We start from the raw sequence: 19,760 nt of genomic DNA, 5'->3' as shown, positions 1-19,760 counted from the left end.
TTTTTAACTGAACCCACTTTTTTGCTGAGCAATCCCTATGGAAAGGGGACAGGCGAAGGCCTGAAATTAGGCTGTATCCCCTGAAGAGTGGGGCAAGCTCTGGGAAAGAAGCAGGGCTATGGCAGGGAGAGGGTGCCATCAGGAAGTGGCCAGTCCAGGCCTGCTTTCCCAAGGACTTGGGCCAAGGAGATAGTCTGTACGTGGTTCCAAAAAGCTCTTGTTTATTTGTTCACATCTTGCCCCACTCAGCAGGGGGGACCGAGTGCTGTGAGCGTGGTCGGGGCTGTGACAGATGCTTGGGAACCCGCCCTCCATCCTGTCCCGGAGATGCCTCGAGGCTCAGTAGCCCCTCCGCCCAGGGCCCCTCAGCGCCTTGTCCTACAGCGCCACCCACTGGCGAGTCTGCGTCAGAGGCCACCAGGCTCCGGGCCCGCCCCCGCCGCTCCCTCCCGCAGCTTGGCTCCTCCCTCCTCATGCATCACTTGCGCCCAAAGCCCCAGTTCAGATTCCAGTCTGATTCTGACTTCTCAGGAATCCTGTTGTATCAGCCGAATGCCCGTCCTCGCTCACGCTGACTCTGGCTGGGGAACGCTCCCAGCACAATCGGGGTGCCTCTGCCTGCCCTTCAGGACCCAGGGTAGAGTTCCCAAAGGATCCAGCCTGGAGGGGCCTCGGGGATTGTCTGTTAGCCTCCCTCCACCATCCGCTCCCCACCCCACAGGCGGGAACCAGATGTGGAAGGAGGCCGGTGTGCGCAGCAAGCTGGCTCCAGGCAGTGACTGGTCGCCATGCGTTCCAGAGCCTGCCCCCCAAAACCAGTTCTCAAAGATGGGTAGAAATGGGGGTTGCTAATCTTTCCACCCCAAGTCCTCCTAATCACACACACACACCAATAAATGCCACGCGAGGGTTTCCACCACCAGGGGTAAGGCCTGTGCCCTGTTTTAGCTCATTTCCCTGCTGGTTAGCCTCTGGGAATATCCTGCCTCCTGGAGGGTTTTCTTGGCGATACCCCATCAGGGACTTCCTTTACCCCAAAGCGGTCCGCATGAACTGGCTTCATGAGCTGTAAGAAGGCAGCCGGTCTGCACCCTCACTTGTCGGCTTGAAATTTTTGAAGTCCCCTCTCAAGTGGGGTAGGCTGTGCTCATGCTGCTGTGTGCTGGGCCAGAGGGGAAGCAGGGGCAGGCCTGGGGTGCAAGAGGGCTGAGATGGAGCCTTGGGAAACAGGACTTAGGAAGCTGGGAGCAGCCTGAGGAAACGTCTAGTCCTGCCAGAGCAGACAGGGCCGTGGAGCTGCTGAGCAGCCAGACTAGGCCTCGAACAGACCTCTAGGCTGGTGGGTTCAGCTTTCTCCTCATGCTGAACCCCACTGACTTCAATCTAGTTCCAGATTTTTAAACTAAAAGCCCAAATCCTTTCATTCCCATACTGCCTGCTTCTCTCTCCCTCCTTCTCTCTTTGCTATAACTAGATCACTACTAGTCTTCTTGGATAGAAGAAAAGAGAGGGGGTGCTGGCAATGAGTCCATGGCGATTTCTGCTCCCTGCCTGGCTGGGGCCTCCTCGATGTCTCAAAAAGAAGCACTGCTCACAAGCCTCAGATCCAAATCCCATCTCTGGATGCAGGTAGAGATTGTCTGGCTTTTTGTTTCACCCACCCCAGTGCCCAACTAGTGCTGGTTTAGAAACCACAGAGTTCAGGGGTCCAGAGAAGGTGCCTCTCTGGCAGCAAGCAGAGCAGCAGCCCAGGTGCCAAGGGGGCCTGCACTGCAGCCAGACCTGTGATTCCAAGCAGGGGCCTCTCTTGTGTTCATCCTAATGACCAAAACAGTCCTTTGGCTGCATTTCTTTTTATCTGGGAAACCCTTTGATGCTTGGAATCATCATTAAAAAACAAACAAAACATGAGGTTGGCTTTTTATACAGGTTTCTAGAGCTGAATGCAGGTAAATTATAAACTTGAATCTACAAATGAGAAGTCATTTATGAAGAGCAAATTTTAGATTGATAGGCTCCACAGCATGCTGAACTCCATGAAGGTCCATGCAGTCCTTGTCAATGACATCTCCAGCAACCAGCACGGTGCCCCGTGAGGGGCAGAGTAAGTACATGCTTAGTAGGAAGGAGGGAGGGAGGAGGGAGGGGAAGAAAGTATATGCTCCTTTTGGTTTCAGGAGCTACATGGGGTTTTGAGCTCTGTCAACACAAATGCTTGAGAACAGCATGACCTGCAGGCCCACAAAATGTCCAAATCCTTGTCCAGCCCATCTGTTTGCAGAGCAGAGAGGTATTAGCACCCAGCCTGGCCTATGTCATTGAACTCCCCAGCTCACCCCACATTACAAGCTGGTTTTGGTCAGAAGTCCCGGGGCAGACAGGGTGCTGACCTCTCCAGTGGGGAATAGGGAGACAAGCCTGGGGGCACTAACCTGCCAGAGACAAGTGCTGGCTGTTGTTAGTAGTTGTACTAGGAATTGCATAATTGCTATCCTCCAACCGAGCCAAGGGCAGAGTCCTCAGAACCGCCATGTGAAGCGGGCAACAGCATGCCCATCTTACAGCTGAAGAAAACGCAGCTCAGAAAGTGCATGTTCAAGGTCACAGAGCAGGACTGAGACTATAATGAGGCAGGTAAGGCCCTTGCCTAAGGTGCAAGATTTACAGGGTTGCCCCCCCAAATCAGTAACCAAGACAAACAATATTCTAATGCAATACTTTTATAATCAAGATTTTAAAATCCCTATGGGCAAAATAGCTATAGTTTCAATAAAGCTGTGCAAGACTCACCTCCTTTGCCTCAATTCCAGAGCACTGGATTCCAGAGCCAGGAGTCCACTTCAGGTCTGGCTGATTCTGGAGTCCATATCCTCACCACAGCACCCTGCCCACATTATACCACCCCTGACACCAGCCACTCAGAACCCTGAATGATGGGATTCAAGCCAGAGTTCGAGAGTTCGTTCATGAGCAGGGAGCAGAGAAGACCTCAGGGTCATTCTCCAAAAGCTTTGAGTACGTCTCCCCGTGTGGTTCTGCCGGCTGAGCCAGGTGACCCAAACAAGCTGTTTCCCGTGCTTTTCAGTGGAGAGGGCTGTGGGGCTGGGAGGAAGGAAGCTAGTAAGAACCACAGCCCAGCCCGAGGCCCAGACACACCCAGCCCCATTCCTGATCCCAAACCCGAGCCAACAGCCCCAGGTAGAGCAGACGATGTGGATCCTACAGGCAGGCCGCTCCATCTCCATCCGTGGGCCTCTCCCACTGGCGTCTTTCCCTGCAAACTCTGATGTGAACATTCTCGTACCAAAGGGGAAGTTGAGGTCCAGGCAAGAGAGAGGCTCTGTCCAGAGTGGAGCAGGGCCAGAGCCCAGGCCTTCGGGGGCTTGTCCACATAGCTGCCCTTCCTGCCCCTGGAGAAGAGCAATGGCTCCTCTGTGGGTGTCTCTCTGTGGGCCACTGGGTGGCTTCTAGGGCTCTGGGTCCATCAAGAGGTTGAAGGTTTAAAAGAAAGCAGCCTCAAAGGACGGGATGGGCAGGGGCTGGAATCCGAAGGTAGAGAGTCCAAGAGGAGGTTGGGGGCTGCGCAGGAGGGGTCAGAGCCCCGAAAGTGGCAGGCAGTCTGTGCTCCTGGTTAGGACAGCAGGTCCTGGGCATGCCCCTGTGGCACTCACCCCTGAGTGCCCCCCCCACCACCACAGCCCCTCCGGCAGGCCCACTTCCTCCCTGGTAAGCGGGCAAGAGGTCCGCCTCCTGCTGTGTAAGCAGAGCTCTTGAGGTTAAATGACCTGCCCTGGTCACACTTGGCTGTGCTGGACCTTGGAGACCTTGCTGCCCTCCAGCACTGACCAGGTCCTTTCTCAAACGGTAGAGTGGGTCACCCCCCAGGAGCCCCGGACGCTCCTTCCCAGCTAAACAAGAACCCAGATTGAGCGAGCGTGCACACACACACACACACACACACACACACACACACACACACACCCCTCTCTGCTGCAGCCTGGAGGAGGTACAAAAGCCATCCAGGTTGAGGGAGAAAAGAGAACGGAGCTAGAGAGAGCTGAATCCTAAATTCCAAATGAAATAAATCACACACCATGCTTTATATTATAATAGACAACAATAATTCGATATTAATGATAAACTAAGAACATAATCAATATTGCTGGGCCCTAAGAAGCACCAAGAGGCCGGCCAGGGCTGCAGGAGGGCCTCACTGTCCTGTCCCTCACCGGCTACACACACACACACACCCCCCAGCGCAGCGCTCAGCGCCTCCGCAGGCTTTGCTTTCGCTGGATGAGGGATGCAAACGTCAGCCTAAGACACGGAAGCCAGTAAGGGTCCCTGTGCTGCTGGCAGATGCACCTCGGGGAAGGGCAGAGCAGAACGTGGACTTCCGTTCGGCCCGGCGGGTCCTGTGCATCCTGGCCCAGGGGCATCATGACATTTAACAGGCCCGGAGGGGATCCTCTTGACCCAAGCTGGGTCCCTGGACGCTCGGGAGGAGATGAGGCCCCCGGGGAGATAGAGGTCGGGGTGAGAGAGAGGAGAGGGGCGAGGAAGCCCCCGGGGCGCCTCGGCTGAGGGCCGGCTGGGAAGGGCCAGGGCGGTCAGCGCTGCTCGGTGATTTATGCCCCCCTCCGCACCCACCAAACGAGAATGAAAGGCAGGCCAGGCTCGGCCGGTGGCAGGAGGCGCTCACCAAGCCAGGGCGGGGGCCTGTCTGCTCGGGGCCCCTCGGCGCCCGCCCTCCCGCCTCCCCGACAGCTTGCAGCCGAGCCGGACCCGCCTTCCCCGGGGAGCAGCTCGCCCTCGCCCCCAGCCCGGCCGGCGGCGGGGCCGCTTCCAATCTGCCGGAGGGCGCGCAGGGGGAGAGCGCGGGGAGCCGAGCGTGAGGCCACCGCCGACCTCGCCGAGGGGCAAGAAAGTTTCTTCTGAGCCCGCCTCGTGGGTTTGGGGGTGCGGCGCTTCGCTGTTTCGCTGCGGCCTCGGACGCGGAGCCTGACACGGGGCCGACTGGGAGGGAGGCAGCGCGCCGACCCGGCTGGAAAGGCCCCGGCTCCCGGCGGGCGGGGGGCGCTAGGCTCCCTCCGCCCTTTGACCGCAGACCAGGGTTGCGACCCCTGGGGTTATGCGGAGAGGATCCAGTCCCGGGAGGAGCCGGAGACCTGCCCGCCTTCCTGCTCTTGCTGGAGGCCGACCCTGGAAAGGCGCTAAACTAGAGTACGTGGCGGAGTGGGGAGGGCGAGCGGGCGCGCTATTCACAACGAAAAGCCCGTGTTTCCAGCGCTGCCTGGAAAATGCATCCCCGGAATAAGAAGCCGTTTGCGGACGTCTGCACCCGCACTCGGATGCTCTTGCGCGTTCCTGTTCAGAGGTACAGAAACACTCGGCCCGGGACGCGGTAGTCCTGCCTTCCTTGCCGTTTGCGCTGCCTGCCTCGGGCCACACGATTTCTCGTCCGAGGCCCGGCGTTCCCACGTCCTGCCTCCGACGCCCCACAGTGAAGCCGTCGTGCCGGCCTCTCCTCGGGGCACACACTGAGTTTCCCCACCCCTGCCTGGCCCTCAGGGTCCACAACGGGCTGCATGTAGAACCCAGCAAAACGGCCCGAAAACAATGTTAACAAGTTAACATCTCTTCGCCACGCCGGGACAGAGCCCCCCCCACACACACTGCTTTCTCTGCTGGGTCTAATCCCTTCCTGTTGCTGGAGGAAGAAAAATGGGGAGAAAGAGGATCTATGACAACCCCGCGGACGAATAATTTGAATAATTGTGGGAAGGGGTAGGGGGAAACTTAAAAAAAACTCATATCCCAACCCGCCGGCCCCGGCGGCCGGGCCCGGACCCCTCCCCGACAGCGCAGACCCCCCTCGGCTAATCACCCTCATTAGAAGGCTCATCACCGGCCTAATGAAAGCAAACCGTGTGGAAATCGCCGGTAAACAGTTGGGTCTGTGCTGTAATTAATTCAGTGTCTCTTTTAATCAAACTGAAAGGGAATCGGGCAGCGGCTTGCGGAGCCGTGACATCACCTCCAAAATCGGCCAGAGCCAATCAGCGTCATCACTCCGGGGACACGTGGGCGAGTCCCCTTTTAAAAAAAACACACACACAACACAACGAAAAAAAAAATAGAAACAACAACAAAAAAAAACCCGAGCCCCAAAGTAAAAGTGACACAAGTTCATTTTTTAAAGAAAGGGGGGGAGGCGAAGGCGCGCGCGGAGGACCGGCCGAGAGCTGCGGTCGCGGAGCCGGCGGCGCTGTCCGCGGTGCTGACGGGCCCCCGGGAGCGCCGAGGGAGGACCGCCCCGGCCAGGTGGAGCGCCGCGCGCGGCGGGCCGCCGCTATCCGCGGTGCTGACGCCGCCAGGTGCGCTCGGTTCCGCCGGCTGGTAGGGCGGCTCGGGCCCGCTGCTGTCCGCGGTGCTGATCCCTCCGCCTTCGGCGGCCGCGCGCTTGGAGGAAGCGGACGGTTTGGATTTTTAAAAAGCCGTTCTTTATTTAGATTCTAGTATCCTCGCATCTCTTCTGCGCCAGAGGGGCGCTCAGGCCGTCCGTCTCCCCCTCTGCTCTCCCCAGCTTTGCGCACCCTCCCCCCATTCCTCCCTGGCACTCCCACCCACCCCCCTCGGCTCGGCAGCTCAGCGCTGTGCTGCAGAAGACGCGCTGAGCCCTTTTGGATCTAATGCGCAGAGGAGGTTGGCCCAGAGCTCCTGGGCTCCCCCAAGGCTGAACTCCGTCCAAGGTGCCCGCAGGCTCCCTGCCCGCCTTCCCCATGCCAGCCCACAGCTAGGGGCAGGGGCAGCAGCGGCTGGGGTTGGGGGTGGGTGGGGAGCTTCTGGGGAGGACAGGTCGCAGCTTGGCTATGGAAGGCTCCAATGGCTTTGGGATCGACTCCATTCTCTCCCACCGCGCGGGCAGCCCCGCCCTTCCCAAGGGGGACCCCTTGCTCGGGGACTGCCGCTCGCCCCTGGAGCTGAGTCCGCGCTCGGAGAGCAGCAGCGACTGCTCTTCACCAGCCTCGCCAGGAAGGGACTGTCTGGAGACGGGCGCCCCGCGGCCTGGTGGGGCGTCAGGCCCAGGTTTGGACTCCCTCCTGCAGCCTGGGCAGCTCTCGGCCCCAGCCCAGTCGCGCACCGTGACCTCCTCCTTTCTGATCAGGGACATCCTTGCCGACTGCAAACCACTAGCGGCCTGTGCACCCTACTCTAGCAGCGGGCAGCCGGCTGCCCCTGAGCCTGGGGGCCGTCTTGCGGCCAAGGCCGGGGAGGACTTTAGAGAAAAGCTGGACAAAAGTGGAAGCAACAATTCCTCAGATTCTGAGTACAAAGGTAAGAAGTCGGGAGCTGAAAACTTGGGGGGATGTTATACTCCTAAAAATTAGTATTTAAACTTTAAGTTCACACACTTGGGGACATGCACATGCTCATTCGGAGCTCCCCAATGGCCTGCGCTGAGCAGTAGGTCTTGTCTGAACCTTTCAGCTGGCCCTGTGGCTACAGCTTGGCTTTGAGCAACAAAGAGTCCAGCGGAGAGAGCGCGGAGAGGGATACTGTGTGCCCTAGGAGAGATTCCCCAAATGCCGGGCAAACTTCTGAACTTCAGCTGGAACCACCCTTCCAGCAGTGCTGGTAGACAGGAGCAGGTTCCTATCAGGCCGGTGGCTCTCGACTGGGAAAAGGCCATGTACAAGCAATGAAATACCCAAAGGGTTCTGCTTGAATGTCCTTTCGTTAAGGGTAAAAAACTGGCAGGAAATTTCAGCCGGAGCCCAGAGAACAATCAGAATTTTCCACCCTTTAATCTGAACTTTCGGATGGGAGGAGGAACTGGGCTTTCCTTCCCATTAGGCCCAGCGCAATAGGGCCCTGGGAATCATGCAAAAGAAAATGCTCACTTCAAAGAAGAAACAGCAGCCAGGCGGCTGACTGGGAGCAGGTTCAGAGGTCTGGTGAAGAGGGGAGGACCCTGCACCTACCCAACTGTTCTCACTGAATTTGATTTTAAGTGCATTGAGCAATCAACTTCAGGTGGCGAGTGGGACCCAGAGATTCCCAGCTAACTAGCCCTGCTTCCCCTCTATTGGGGTTGCTGCCTCTCTACTTGCCTTTTCGCCTCCGTCAATCTTTTCATTGTCATTGCTCCCTTCTAAACCAGGGAGCTGAGATTGGGAATAAAAGGAAAAGAGGGAAGGGAGGAGAGAAAGGGAAGGAAGGGAAGCAGGAAAGAAATTCTGTTTCCTGCCCCCAGCCATTACCTTGACTTTACTCTTTGTTGAGGCCAGAGGCACAAAGTCTTTCTAAGAAGAAGTCAGCAGGCAGGAGGTGAAGGCGTTATCAGGGCTTCAAGGGAGAGAGCCCTGTGTCCCCCATCCAGGGGAAAACCAGGGGCTGGCAGAGGCTGTTCAGAGCTTTTTCAGCCTTATAATTAACTCTCAGAACCCTTTTCATGAGATTAAACTTCCCTGTAAAGGCAACTTCTTTATTGTCTTGGGGGCCCTGCTCTTCCTAACCCGTTTGTACTAAATATTCACAAAAATTTAGGAAGACTCATTTCACACTCTCCTCCCAACCAAGAATTCGTTTGTGGATGTGTCCTAACCTCCAGCGGAAACCCATCTGGGGCCCTGCTCCACATCTCACTCCCCTATGCAACCCCACAAACAGCCAAGCCTCCTTCAGCCTCACTGTGCCAACCATGCTTAGAAACGGGCGGGTCGAGCTAGAGAACCAGGAAAGAGGTCGAGAGGCATGTGGCCCAGCGAACCTTGCTCCTCCCCCTGGGGCCTGTTTAGAGAATCAAGAAAATTTGCCCTGGAAAGACAGGAGTTGAGAATGGGGGGAGGGAGATAACGGAAACATATTTATAACATCGTGTTTTATTATTTATAATTCTCATCTGCAACACCCAGCCTATAGTTAGAGTAAGAGGCAAGAATCCTCACACTGCATGCTAATGACTGGTGCTGTTGGTTGCGAAAGAGTTGGCTCTTGTCTCCTTTTATTCCTTTGCCCATAGGTAGGATTTTGAGGAGAGGTTTCATTTAAGGTAATTGGAATATCAATTTTCATCTCCGGTCCCTGACGATATCTGATCAGGGACGTGATGAGGACCGGCTGTCCACATATCGCTTTAATAGGTTTGCAGCAGAGGTGGGTGGAAGGTCTCCCCCCACCCGCACCCCTAGGCGCTGCCGCCTTTGTACCAACGAAGCCTGCGATGAAAAAGAGAGTGGGAACATTCACTGCCAAGGCATGGTTGAGCATTTCTCAAATGTGGACGTGACTTTTTCAGGGCCTGAGTGGGAAGATTTGCTGAGACAGACACAGGGTGGGCATCTAAGCAACTCGACTCTCCACCCACTCTCCATGCTAAGAGTAATGCAGTCGAAGCAGGGCATAGAGGGAAGGCCAGTCCCACCCCGAGGTTCTGGTGTCACGGTCCCCTCACGCATCACACACGTAAAAAAGCTGAAGCTTTGAAGTAAGGCAGCCTGGCCCTGGGTCTTGCCTGCTAGAGCCAACATCCGAGCAGAAACCAAACCAACACTTCACTCCAAGTAGGCAGGGCGAGTGGGCATGGAAGTCCGGGGCGTTGAGATGTGGCCCCTGTGCCACAGTCTGAGGCCCCACCGGCCGAGCCTGTTCCCGAGGCTGAAGCTGAGCGGTGCCCAGCGTGCATCCGGCATCTGAAGGCTGTAGCCTGCACCGGGGAGATTGGAGCAAAGCCCCAGCAGCCGACCCGTTCCTCCTGCCCCCACAAACTGCCTCCCACCTCAGCCCTGAGAAGGGATTTTCATAAATAATCCGGGCAATTAGGTGAAAAGGTGATTCCCACAATATCAAGTTTGAGGTTTGGACGATTGTTTCCTCATACTTGTTTAGACTTTACCTGCTGGCATGGACGGAACTCGTTTCCCCAGCCCAGCACACCTCCGGGTCGGCCGAGCCCAGGAGGGCAGGGCCAGCCAGCCGCACGGGCGGCGCGGGGAAGGCAGGCCGGCCGCTGGTGCGGGTTCTCCCCGCCCGCGCTCTCCCTGCGCTCCCGCCTCGGTGCTCCCGCTGCCCGGCGCCCTCCCGGCCCCACCGCTGCCTTTCCGGTTGAAAAGTCTCGCTCCCTAGTGTCTCAATTAACCGGATTATTGTTTCCTACAGAGAGAAATCCACTCGCGTTCAGCTGAACCCTGTCACTGCGAGCGCACAATGAAACTCGGCATAAAGGGAAATGGAGAAAAAGAGGGGGAGCCCCAGACCGCGCCACTAGTTTTGGGGAAACGGCCTCCCTCTAAAGTGCTTTGCGGGGAGAGGAGCGAGATGCTGAGCTCGCCCGATCGGGTGTTTGTTTTCGGGCGGGTCCACCCCGCACGGAAGTGCCTGGGGGAGAAAGAAACCGCCTTTGCCGAGGCCGTTCTTGGGGCTCAGGAGCGGAGTCCAGGCTGGGGTGTCCCGACGCCGGGGTAGAAACGCGCGAGCGCACGGAGAGCGCCCCCAGCCGCGCGCCCTCTAAGGCTTCGCCTGTTTCCCGAGGCTCCGCGCTTTCGGACGCGCGCCGGCGGCCCGCCCGGCCCGGCCCCGGCCCCGCGCCCTGTCTGCAGGCGGCCTAAGAATCGGGAGGAACGGTCGCTGCAGAACCGCATCCTTTCGGGGCCGGGAGAGACATGGGTACAAGCGTTTGTTTTCAGGACAGCGATTCGCTCCGAGGCGAACGGGGTTTCGTCCCTCCACGCGGGTTTTCTCCGCACTGGGGGAAAGCGGAATCGGGGCGCAGATGAGAAGCACAGCCCCGCGCGGCCCGTCCGGCTGGAGCCCCTGGGTCCCTATCCTGCCCCGCGGGTCCACCGGACGCTCAGCTGCACCGCGGCTACTCGTCTACCCCTCCAGGGAGAGTCGAGGAGCGCAAGCGGATCGAGCTCTCTGGCCTTTGGGTTACTTCTGCCCAGAGGTGCCAATCCTCCGTCGGTATTCGCGCCCTGGATCCGGGGACCCACAGCCCCCACGCGCTGGAGTGCGGCGCGGCCGCCGCCGTCGGGAGCCACGCTCACACGAGCGCTACGGGCCGGCGCGGGCAGGGACGCCAGGGCGCGGGCGGACGGGCAGGCGGCGAGGCCGGGCCCTGACGTGCCGCTGTGTCTCCGCAGTGAAGGAGGAGGGCGACCGCGAGATCTCCAGCTCTCGGGACAGCCCCCCGGTGCGCCTGAAAAAGCCGCGCAAGGCGCGCACAGCCTTCACCGACCATCAGCTGGCGCAGCTGGAGCGCAGCTTCGAGCGGCAGAAGTACCTGAGCGTTCAGGACCGCATGGAGCTCGCTGCGTCGCTCAACCTCACCGACACACAGGTCAAGACCTGGTACCAGAACCGCAGGTGAGGCCTGGCTGCCGCGTGGGGGCTGAAAGGGTCCCCTCTCCTTTCCCACCGCCTCTCTATGGGACCCAGGAGTCCGTCGCCTGATGCTGAGGGTCCCTGAGCTTTCCCCATTCTGTACAGTGGGGACCTTGAGGCCCGCAGGAGGGATGGCCCTGCCCAAAGTCCACAGTGAGGGAAAGGTACAGAGCAGGAATAGGTCTCCAGGGCCATCATCCACACCCAGGACAGTGGACAGATATAGGGCCAGCAGAGGTCCAAGGCCTTCCCACCCAGGCAGGGTCCTACCACCCCCGGGCCAGCCCTAGTCCCACTGTTGGGAGCTGCTGAACTCTCCCAGCAGAAGTGCTAGGCCAGGAGAGGGCAGAAGCTTTGGTGGCCAGAACACACCTGGGGGAGGAAGCCCAGCCCAGCCCAGGCAGCCGCTGGGGGAGGGAGGGGTGGCCGAGCTCTCCCAGGGCTCTTCCGCCTTCTTAGCCCTCCCAGTCCTGACACCTGAGAAAGGAACAGGCCTCCTTCCAACTCCTTGGGGATCAGGAGACTGGGAAATTGGTGTTGGCAGTGGTCTTGAACCGGGTGTTTCCCAATCTCCTTCCCCAACACATTCACAGGATGAGGATACATGAGTACAACACACACACATCTGTAGCCACGCACACACACCTACAGACACACAGTGACACAACTGACACAGTCACACACAAACATACCCTCTCAGCCGTGGCTGGAATGGTGCTTTCCATAAACAAGCCTCAGAACACATCGCTCCATTAATAATAAATACCATTACTGCTCCGGGCATCAATAATTAAGGCCTGTTACAGTAATTACGCAATTATGATGATGATGAATAATTCAGGGAGGGAAACAGCGTTGGTGGCTGAGCCTGCCTCAGTGGGACCGAGACTGGCCGGCCCAGCCTTGCCGGCCAGGTGCACCCAGAAGTCTGGCCGAAGCTCTGAGGTGAAAGGGTGTGTGGCCTCGACTTGCTTGTCTTCCCAAATCGGTTCATAGTCGGCCGGAGGCCTCCTGACTTCAGGGCCAGAAAGGCTGCAAGGCTCACCCTAGGCCCTGGACCTGGGTACAGAGGGCAGCGGGTGAGACGGAGCGGCCAAGAGGGGCTGTGTGCACGGCGGCCCACTCGTGCTGCAGTCGTCCTCCGAGCTTCCGCAGTAGCCGCTAACTGGCATACATTGGGGGTGCTGGCCTCCACAGGCCGGTGTTGCCCCTGGGAGAATCAGCTGGGTCTCTTTCTATGGCTAGCAGCCCCACCCCAGGGTCTCCCCAGGGGATGGATATGCCAGCGGAGGCCCAAGGCCCAGCTCCAAGGGTCCCGTGTGATCCCCGAAGCAGAATGTAGCCAACTTAGAACCCAGTCTTTTGACGCAGACAGCCTGGCTCTGCCTTTTGAGACCATTTCTAAAACTGGCCCATGACTCGGTTTCCTTATGTGTAAAATGGGGCGTATAGACGTGGCGGGCCTGGGTGGAAGATTAAAGGAGCTGAAGACCCTAACAGGTGAGAACGGTGCCTGGCTCTCTGCAGTCCGCTAACACACTCCGCGGTCCCACGCGGCCTCCCTGCGAGTCTCTGGGCCGCACTCCTTGAGGGGCATGGTCTCCTGGTGCCGTGGTGCCGACCCCGCCCTATGGGTTTACTTTGGTCTCTAGGACTAAATGGAAGCGACAGACTGCCGTCGGGCTGGAGCTGCTGGCGGAGGCAGGCAATTACTCGGCGCTCCAGAGGATGTTCCCGTCGCCTTATTTCTACCCGCAGAGTCTCGTTTCCAACCTAGATCCCGGCGCCGCACTGTATCTGTACCGCGGGCCCAGCGCGCCCCCGCCCGCCCTGCAGAGACCTCTGGTCCCGCGCATCCTCATCCACGGACTCCAGGGGGCCAGCGAGCCGCCCCCGCCGCTGCCCCCGCTGGCGGGTGTCCTGCCGCGCGCCGCGCAGCCTCGGTGAACCGCGCGCCCGCCGCCCCGCCGCCCCCTTTGCCTGAAGCTCGGAGGGCGCGGGTTTCAACGCCCCTTCCAGGGGCCCCCTGTCCGGCCTCCCAGGCGCCCCAGCCAGTGTCCCCGAAGGGCCCAAAGCCAAGTCTACTGAGGCCCGGGCCCCGGACTGAGTCTCCCTAACCCTCCCCGGCGGCTCCGTCAGGGAGCCACTTCCGTGGGTGTACATACATGCCCCCCGCCCCACCGCGGGCGCCCCTCGTCCTCCCCAGGAGCAGGCTGCACTCTCCCCCGGCTCCATGCTCCAGCTGTACACAAGCTCTCTCCCCGCACCCCTGCCAGGCGGAGGCTTGTGTGCAGCCCCTCTGCCCGAGCGCCCGGAGCAGCAGAGCTGTACGTACGGTGCGAAGTGTATATGAAGTTATTTATTCGTGACCCACGAGCCCGTGACCGTGTCCGTGAATCAGTGAGTCTGTGGCTTGTGCCCTCCCCGCCTTGCCCAGGCAGGGCAGGAAGGGGTCAAGGGTGCCTGCCCACCCACCCCGAGCCCCAGCCCCCACACCTCCAGCCTTCGGGGGTGGGCAGCCAGGCCCCTCGGGTTCTCTTTTTTAAATGTCGAAATAAACTTCTTACAAATGACAGGCGCCTGTCCGCACTCCACCCTTCTTTCCCATCCCCCCTAAGGATCCGTTCTCCCCTCCTGGGACGTGGTCTCCTTCCGTCCTCAATAAGGAAGTATTTTTGTTCCCCTCTCCTCCTCGGTGCTGTGGTCGCGGGCAGGGCCCCAAATGGACTCCCGGGGCCTCAGTCAGGGTCTCCCCTCCCTGGCTTCAGTCTTCCTATTTCTACAGAGGGGAGCCCTCGACTCCCGCCGCCGCCTTCCTCCCCGTTGGGCTCTGGCTGCTCCAGCCAGTCCTGGGGCCGCGTGGGGGTCAGCACCCGGCTTGCTCTGCCGCGGCTGGGCTGCGGGACCCTCGCTGAGCCGGCTCATCTGGCCACGACAAGGGTGCCGGCAGCTGGTCACCGGCCTGCCGTGCGTGGGGCTGACAGATGGGCTCCGAGCTGCCCCCATCAGCCCCCTCGGCCGCTCGCCCAACCGCGCTCCAGCTCCCGACGCTCGCGGGTGCCCGGGCCGCGTAGGACCCGACCGCGTCTTCGCTGGGGCCCTGGCTTCACATCTGTAACCCTCCACTCCTGCATCTGCTTAATTCCCCGTTAGCCCAGGAGTCCACTGGAGATGAGCCCCGGAGGGAACCAAATCCCAGCATCTGACCCACGCCACAGCCTGCGGCTCCAGGACCCCAGGGGAGTGGGTTTAAATCTCTAGCCAGATTTGAGGCCTCCAGTTCACATTCAAAGGGCCAAGGTCACCTCTTGAGGCCGTTCCCTCTCTGGGGAGGTGGGCACAGGTGCTCCCCCACCACACACCACCTGCAGCTCAGACTCCCAGGATGGAAGACAGCCCAGGACTGGGAAGTTCTGGGGCCCAGCAAGCCGAGTCCCCTGCAGTATGGGCAGGATTGCTCTGGGAGAGGACTGCCTCCTGGAGGAGGGGCAGAGGGCATGTGTAAACCATGACCCCACCCCTTAAAACCGGACCCTGCTAGTTTCCTCCCCACCCCCCACCCCTCACACCACCGCTTTTCTTTCCTGGGACGGTGAGGGTATTATTCTAATTTTGCAAAATGCACAGCAGCTGATTAAGTCAAGGAGCCCCTCGGCTTTCTAGTTCTTTTGCATGTGAATGGGGGTTGGTAAATCCCCAGCTCGGCTGTGGTGGGGGGCGAGGGGAGACGGTCCCCAACTCAGGGTTAATGAAGTGGGAAAGGAGTCTCTCATAGCCTCCTGCAAACAAACCCCCCAAGCAACAAACCCCGTCCAAATCCTACACGGATTGACTTAAACCCAGGGGATAAGTGCTTTAAATTAATCTCATTGAATAAGAATGAAACCAAACAAAACTCTTTAAAATCATATTAAAAATCTATCAAAGGACAACTTGCACTGGTGTGCTTTTCATTTTGTGGCAGCGGAGGAGGTAGATAGACTGCAGCGGCCGCCCTTGCATTTACACAGCGGCAGTGTAAATCACACACACATCCTCAACTATGTAATTGTCCTTGTACCTCAGAGGCGATTTCATATCTTACATTAATGAAGAACAAGGCTTCCCTACAAGTTTATAATTACAATATTTTAAATTGTCCTGCACTTCCCATCTGTAATAATAACTTTACAACCTTTGCAGTGAGGTGGGCTCCCGCTTTCATCCAGTTAGAAGGCTAAATTGGCTTCTCTGTTCCCAGCCCTGGAGTGGGGCAAACTCACTCGTTTCAAATAGGAAAGAATGAGTGAGAGACCCCCGGTGGGCAGAACAAAAGGAGGCGGCCCTGGAGAGGCACTGAAGACCCCCACCCCCACCCATTTATAAACCCAGACTCAACAGGAGAGAAGCAAGATTAAAGGAAGTTCAGATCCCTTTACTAGCCTTGTTGCGAGACTTCTGGAAAATTTTAAGAAGTCAAGCAGGTTTTAACCGTACCCCGCTGCCCCCACACTGATGAACAGGCCTTCCTATGAATTTTTCACACCACGGAACAGATTAAGAGATAAGGTGTAACAGTCATGCAGGTAATTTAACAAGGCCAGTTAGGCACCCTTTTCAAGCAAGGCAACTTCACCAGTGGAAAGCCTGACATTTTGTCTCCTGGACGCGACGGTCGGATTTTAATGGCTTCCATCGATTGTATGTTGAGGGGCTGAGGTGCTAAACAGCAAGGCGACTCGCTAACCATTTGGGATGACCTGCCAGAAGGGGTTCCATTTACTCCCCACTCTTCCCTAAATCTTGCCTCCCTTTCCTGCAGGAAAGAAAAAAAAAAATCAAAGGAATCCACTGGGCTTTGTCAAAACGTCCTTTGCTGAGATTTGGTTGGCTCTGGGCTTCTCTGAGTGGAGGATGCCGTTCACATTGCATCAGCGCTGACTTAATCACTCGCCAAGGGCTCTTTGCCCTTCAGTGTGTGAGGATGGGGGGCCCCCTCTGAAGATGTGCAACCGCTTAGGGTTACAAACATGATTTTTTAAAAAAAGCATTCTACAAGCCCACGAGGGAGAAAGAGCTTTAGGCTGCACATTCCTTGAAATGCCCAAATTTTCTGCGACTTCAAATATGGGGATCAGGCTTATGACACAGAGAAATAGGTAAATTTGGAAAATTAGAAAAGGCAGCACAATTAAAAATACACGCAAAATTAAGAGTATGTACAATGGAATTAGGCTAAAGCTTTGCCTAATTGATGCCTGAAACGTATAATCTGTCAAGAGCCGTAATAGGAGATTTATTTTAATGTTATTTAAATTTAGATAACATTAACCCTAAACCTGCTAAATCCATATTTCTTTATTAACTGGGGGCAATATATTGATTCTATTTGGAAACAGGCCCACAAAGCATCTGTAAGAAACCTCACCTGAGGGTCAGCAAATTAAGCCTAAATTTTGATCTTGAAATTATAGTCACTTAAACACTTTGCAAGGTACTAGCACTTCCCCTGTCCCCATCCAGGAACGCAGGGCTCTGCAGATTCGCCCTTTAATGGAATGAGTACTATGGGGGAAAAAAAGTAGGGTTTCTCTTTGATCATCCCCAATCACTGGCATTAATCCTGTTTCTCACACAGCTGGGTTTTATCCCTAATGTATGATTTCTCCTTTTCTCATCCAAATCATGTGAACCATTACAGTGACATAAAAGTTGGCAAATTTGCCCAAAGTCGGTTTGACATGTGCTGATGGGTTTTATTATTATTATTATCGTACAAATTTCACCAACCGTCCCTATTAATTCGCATGTGACAGCCAATTCTGAGAAGGCCGGATTTTCCTTCCTGCAGAGGATCAAAGCTCAGGAGGCTCACACCCGCTCCCAGCGAGTCCCTTCTGGTCCGGTGTGGGTGACAGCTGCCATCAGACAGGGACGCAGGCAAGGGCGCTGCCCCGGCCGCAGTCCCCATGGATGGCCCTTCCTGCACCTCTCGTGATCCCTCCTGGCTGTGGAGTTCATGTGAATTTGGAAGGTCTGCTGAACTGGCGACTCAACACCCATCTCAGGAGTGGGGAGGGGAGGAAGGGACACTGACGAAGAGGTGGACACAGCGTGGCAGACACAGGGTCAGAGGCTTTTACCCTCCCTCCTCTGGACCCCCCTGGGGTCACCACGTCCAAGTCTTACATTTATTGGGAAATCAATACTCCCCGGGGGCCCTCTTTCAAAAGTCCCAGAAAACACAACGGGGGAGAGGCGGCTGAGGCCTGCGTCACAATACAAAGACCCCCTAGACCTTTTGGAAGACAGGATGGGACTCAAGGGGAGAAAAAACTCAGGGCATCAGTGCCTTTTGGCTTCAAAGGCAAACAAGAAGACAACCGTACATCAGTTAGCCCCGAAAGAGTTTTCCGAGGACACGAAAGAGACTGTAATGCTTGTGAACGTGACACGCAGTTCAGAGCAGCAGCCTGCATTTGGAAGACATGGGCTCATGTGAAACTCAGGGGCAGTTTTCACCCACACCCCAAATTCTCTTGGTTTAAACAAAGCATTTGTAGATCAAGAAAAAGATGTGATAAATTTTTTCCTCTTCTTTTATAAATTCAAGACTTTAAAATCCTATTTTACAAAATTCATGACAATAGATGCACTGATTGGGTGGCTACAGCAAAACGCTGTCCCAGGCTGGCTCCCAGGCCCTCCTGGCTGAGGTGGGGACAGTAGGCTTTTACAGTAAGTTGTGGGGGCGCCATTTGCTCTACTGGCAAAGACAAGTGTCTGGCATTGGTGGGATAAATGCAAGATGTAAGGTACCTTCCATAAGGCACAAGCTAAGTGGCTCGCGTACACTGTGCGGGCGCTCGCCCCACCTCCGCCCCACTGCTTTCTGGAAGGGCTCCCCTGACCAGAGGCAAGGCTGGGGCTCCAGGAGCCTCAGGGGCTTAGTCTTCAGGGCAGGGCGGCACCAGTACTTCTTGACAAGAATATGGATGGCAATCTAGGGCCTCCAGGGGCCCCTGAGATCCACTTGGAGGCCCAGCCCTGTGGAAGCAGAGTTTAAAAAAACTTTCTGGGAATTCTTGTCCCTCAGTAAGTCTTTCTGCACTTTTCTCTGTTTCATGGAGAGTGTTTTTTGTTTTCCCACGGCCGAGGCTGGGAGTCGGGTGCAGTCAGCGCTGCATGGCTGGCTGCCGGGCTCCGCATGTTTGTTTTGCTTTTTGACCTTGGCGACGCAGGCCTCCATCCCGCTCGAGTATTCCGAACGCAAGATTTCAGCAAGGCGGTGTTTACTCTGAGTCTTCCTATGAAGGTCAGGCCTGAGGAACAGTAACAGCAGAAAGGAAAAGAAACTTTATTATTTTTTTTCTTGCCTATTTGGAAGGAGGCTGAGAGCAGCTGGTTCCGAGACTGTGGAACTGACATTTCTGCATTAACAGAAGTACAATCCCTTCAATGGTGCTTGTTTTGATATTCTAGGCACCAGGAGATTAGATACGGCGCTGACAGATTTTCATAACGGTGGCAAAATATCATGGCATTTTTAAAAGTGAGGCTTTGTTCTGTGTTGTTTTCAGGGAAAAAAAAGAACGGTACACACTCATACTCTGATGGCAAATGAGGTGTATGATACAGCAGTCTGCCAGAGGATGGGGGAAGAAACCGCTTTGAAACCCAACAACGCTCAGCAGTAGAAGCCCGCCAGCCTCCTTGCTTTAAGGCACTCGGCCTCCTCCTGGACTGGGGGGCCATCCTGAGGGGCCAAACAGCGGGCAGCGGGAGGGGTGGGGTCAGTCACAGACATCCCCCACTGACTGAAGAGACTCTTGTCAACATTTCTGACCTCAAAACAAGCAAACCCCAGGAGTGCCTGGGCAGAGTGTCGGTGTCTGCACTGCAGCCAGAACGGGGCTCTCTGCACGCCACAGACAGGGGTGTGGGGGGGTGTCTCCCGGCCCAGGCCCACATGGAAAACTCAAAAGGCTGAAAATCAGTTTCAGATGGTGAATCTTAGTAACTGTTTACAAAAAACAGCAGCCTTACCATGTGGCCAGAAGATGAGAGGAGGGATTCTGTATAGGTTCAACTGTATACCGGGTAAACTATAGGAAAATTGAAGAGTAAAATAATGTTTAAGATAGGAGTGCCATTACTACAAAGTCTATATTGCTACGTTAGCAATTCCTTCAACCCTAAAATGGCAGTGTCCTAGGATAATATAGTGTCTTGGGGTTCCTACAAAAGGTAGATGTCACCCTTACTACTTACATTTACATTTTCTTGGCTGTACTAATCAGAGGATAAATTGGACTAAATTTGTGGTGAAAATAAATACAACAGACCTCCTTTAAAACCCAAGAATTAGAAACAGGACTATTACTACGCTAAGCTGA

General features: G+C 56.4%; 2 protein-coding genes across 7 annotated transcripts in view; one reads left to right on the top strand and one right to left on the bottom strand.

Annotated features, from left to right (window-relative positions):
• Positions 1 to 6,058: 6,058 nt before the first annotated feature.
• On the top strand, positions 6,059 to 13,958 carry BARHL1 (BarH like homeobox 1). 2 transcript variants are annotated; one of them, XM_037007839.2, is made up of 3 exons: positions 6,059 to 7,338; positions 11,145 to 11,367; positions 13,038 to 13,958. In XM_037007839.2, exons 1-3 carry the CDS (start codon positions 6,873 to 6,875, stop codon positions 13,330 to 13,332), a joined length of 984 nt encoding a protein of 327 aa, XP_036863734.1. In that variant the 5' UTR covers positions 6,059 to 6,872; the 3' UTR covers positions 13,333 to 13,958. The 2 variants fall into 2 exon arrangements, with proteins under 2 accessions (XP_036863734.1, XP_036863735.1); XM_037007840.2 differs by having other exon boundaries at positions 7,261 to 7,338; positions 10,162 to 11,367.
• A 3,982-nt stretch (positions 13,959 to 17,940) lies between these two features.
• DDX31 (DEAD-box helicase 31) overlaps positions 17,941 to 19,760 on the bottom strand; it is a 66,985-nt gene continuing 65,165 nt past the window's right edge. For all 5 annotated transcript variants that reach the window (XM_073222334.1, XM_073222329.1, XM_037007836.2 and 2 more), the window contains one exon: positions 17,941 to 18,686. In XM_073222334.1, coding sequence (XP_073078435.1) covers positions 18,368 to 18,686 — 319 coding nt within the window. In that variant the 3' untranslated portion in view covers positions 17,941 to 18,367. The remainder of the gene's footprint in view (positions 18,687 to 19,760) is intronic.

The sequence above is a fragment of the Manis javanica genome, chromosome 2, assembly GCF_040802235.1.
Source record: "Manis javanica isolate MJ-LG chromosome 2, MJ_LKY, whole genome shotgun sequence".
NCBI classification, from domain to species: domain Eukaryota; kingdom Metazoa; phylum Chordata; class Mammalia; order Pholidota; family Manidae; genus Manis; species Manis javanica.
The sequence above is the reverse complement of the archived record's forward strand: the minus strand, read 5'-3'. Positions and strand labels throughout refer to the sequence as shown.

Excerpts from the sequence above, each read along its gene's own strand:
- BARHL1 (XM_037007839.2), top strand. The coding sequence starts at position 6,873 with ATGGAAGGCTCCAATGGCTTTGGGATCGACTCCATTCTCTCCCACCGC. Across the intron at positions 7,339-11,144 it reads CTCAGATTCTGAGTACAAAG|TGAAGGAGGAGGGCGACCGC; the intron begins GTAAGAAGTCGG and ends GTGTCTCCGCAG. Across the intron at positions 11,368-13,037 it reads ACCTGGTACCAGAACCGCAG|GACTAAATGGAAGCGACAGA; the intron begins GTGAGGCCTGGC and ends TTTGGTCTCTAG.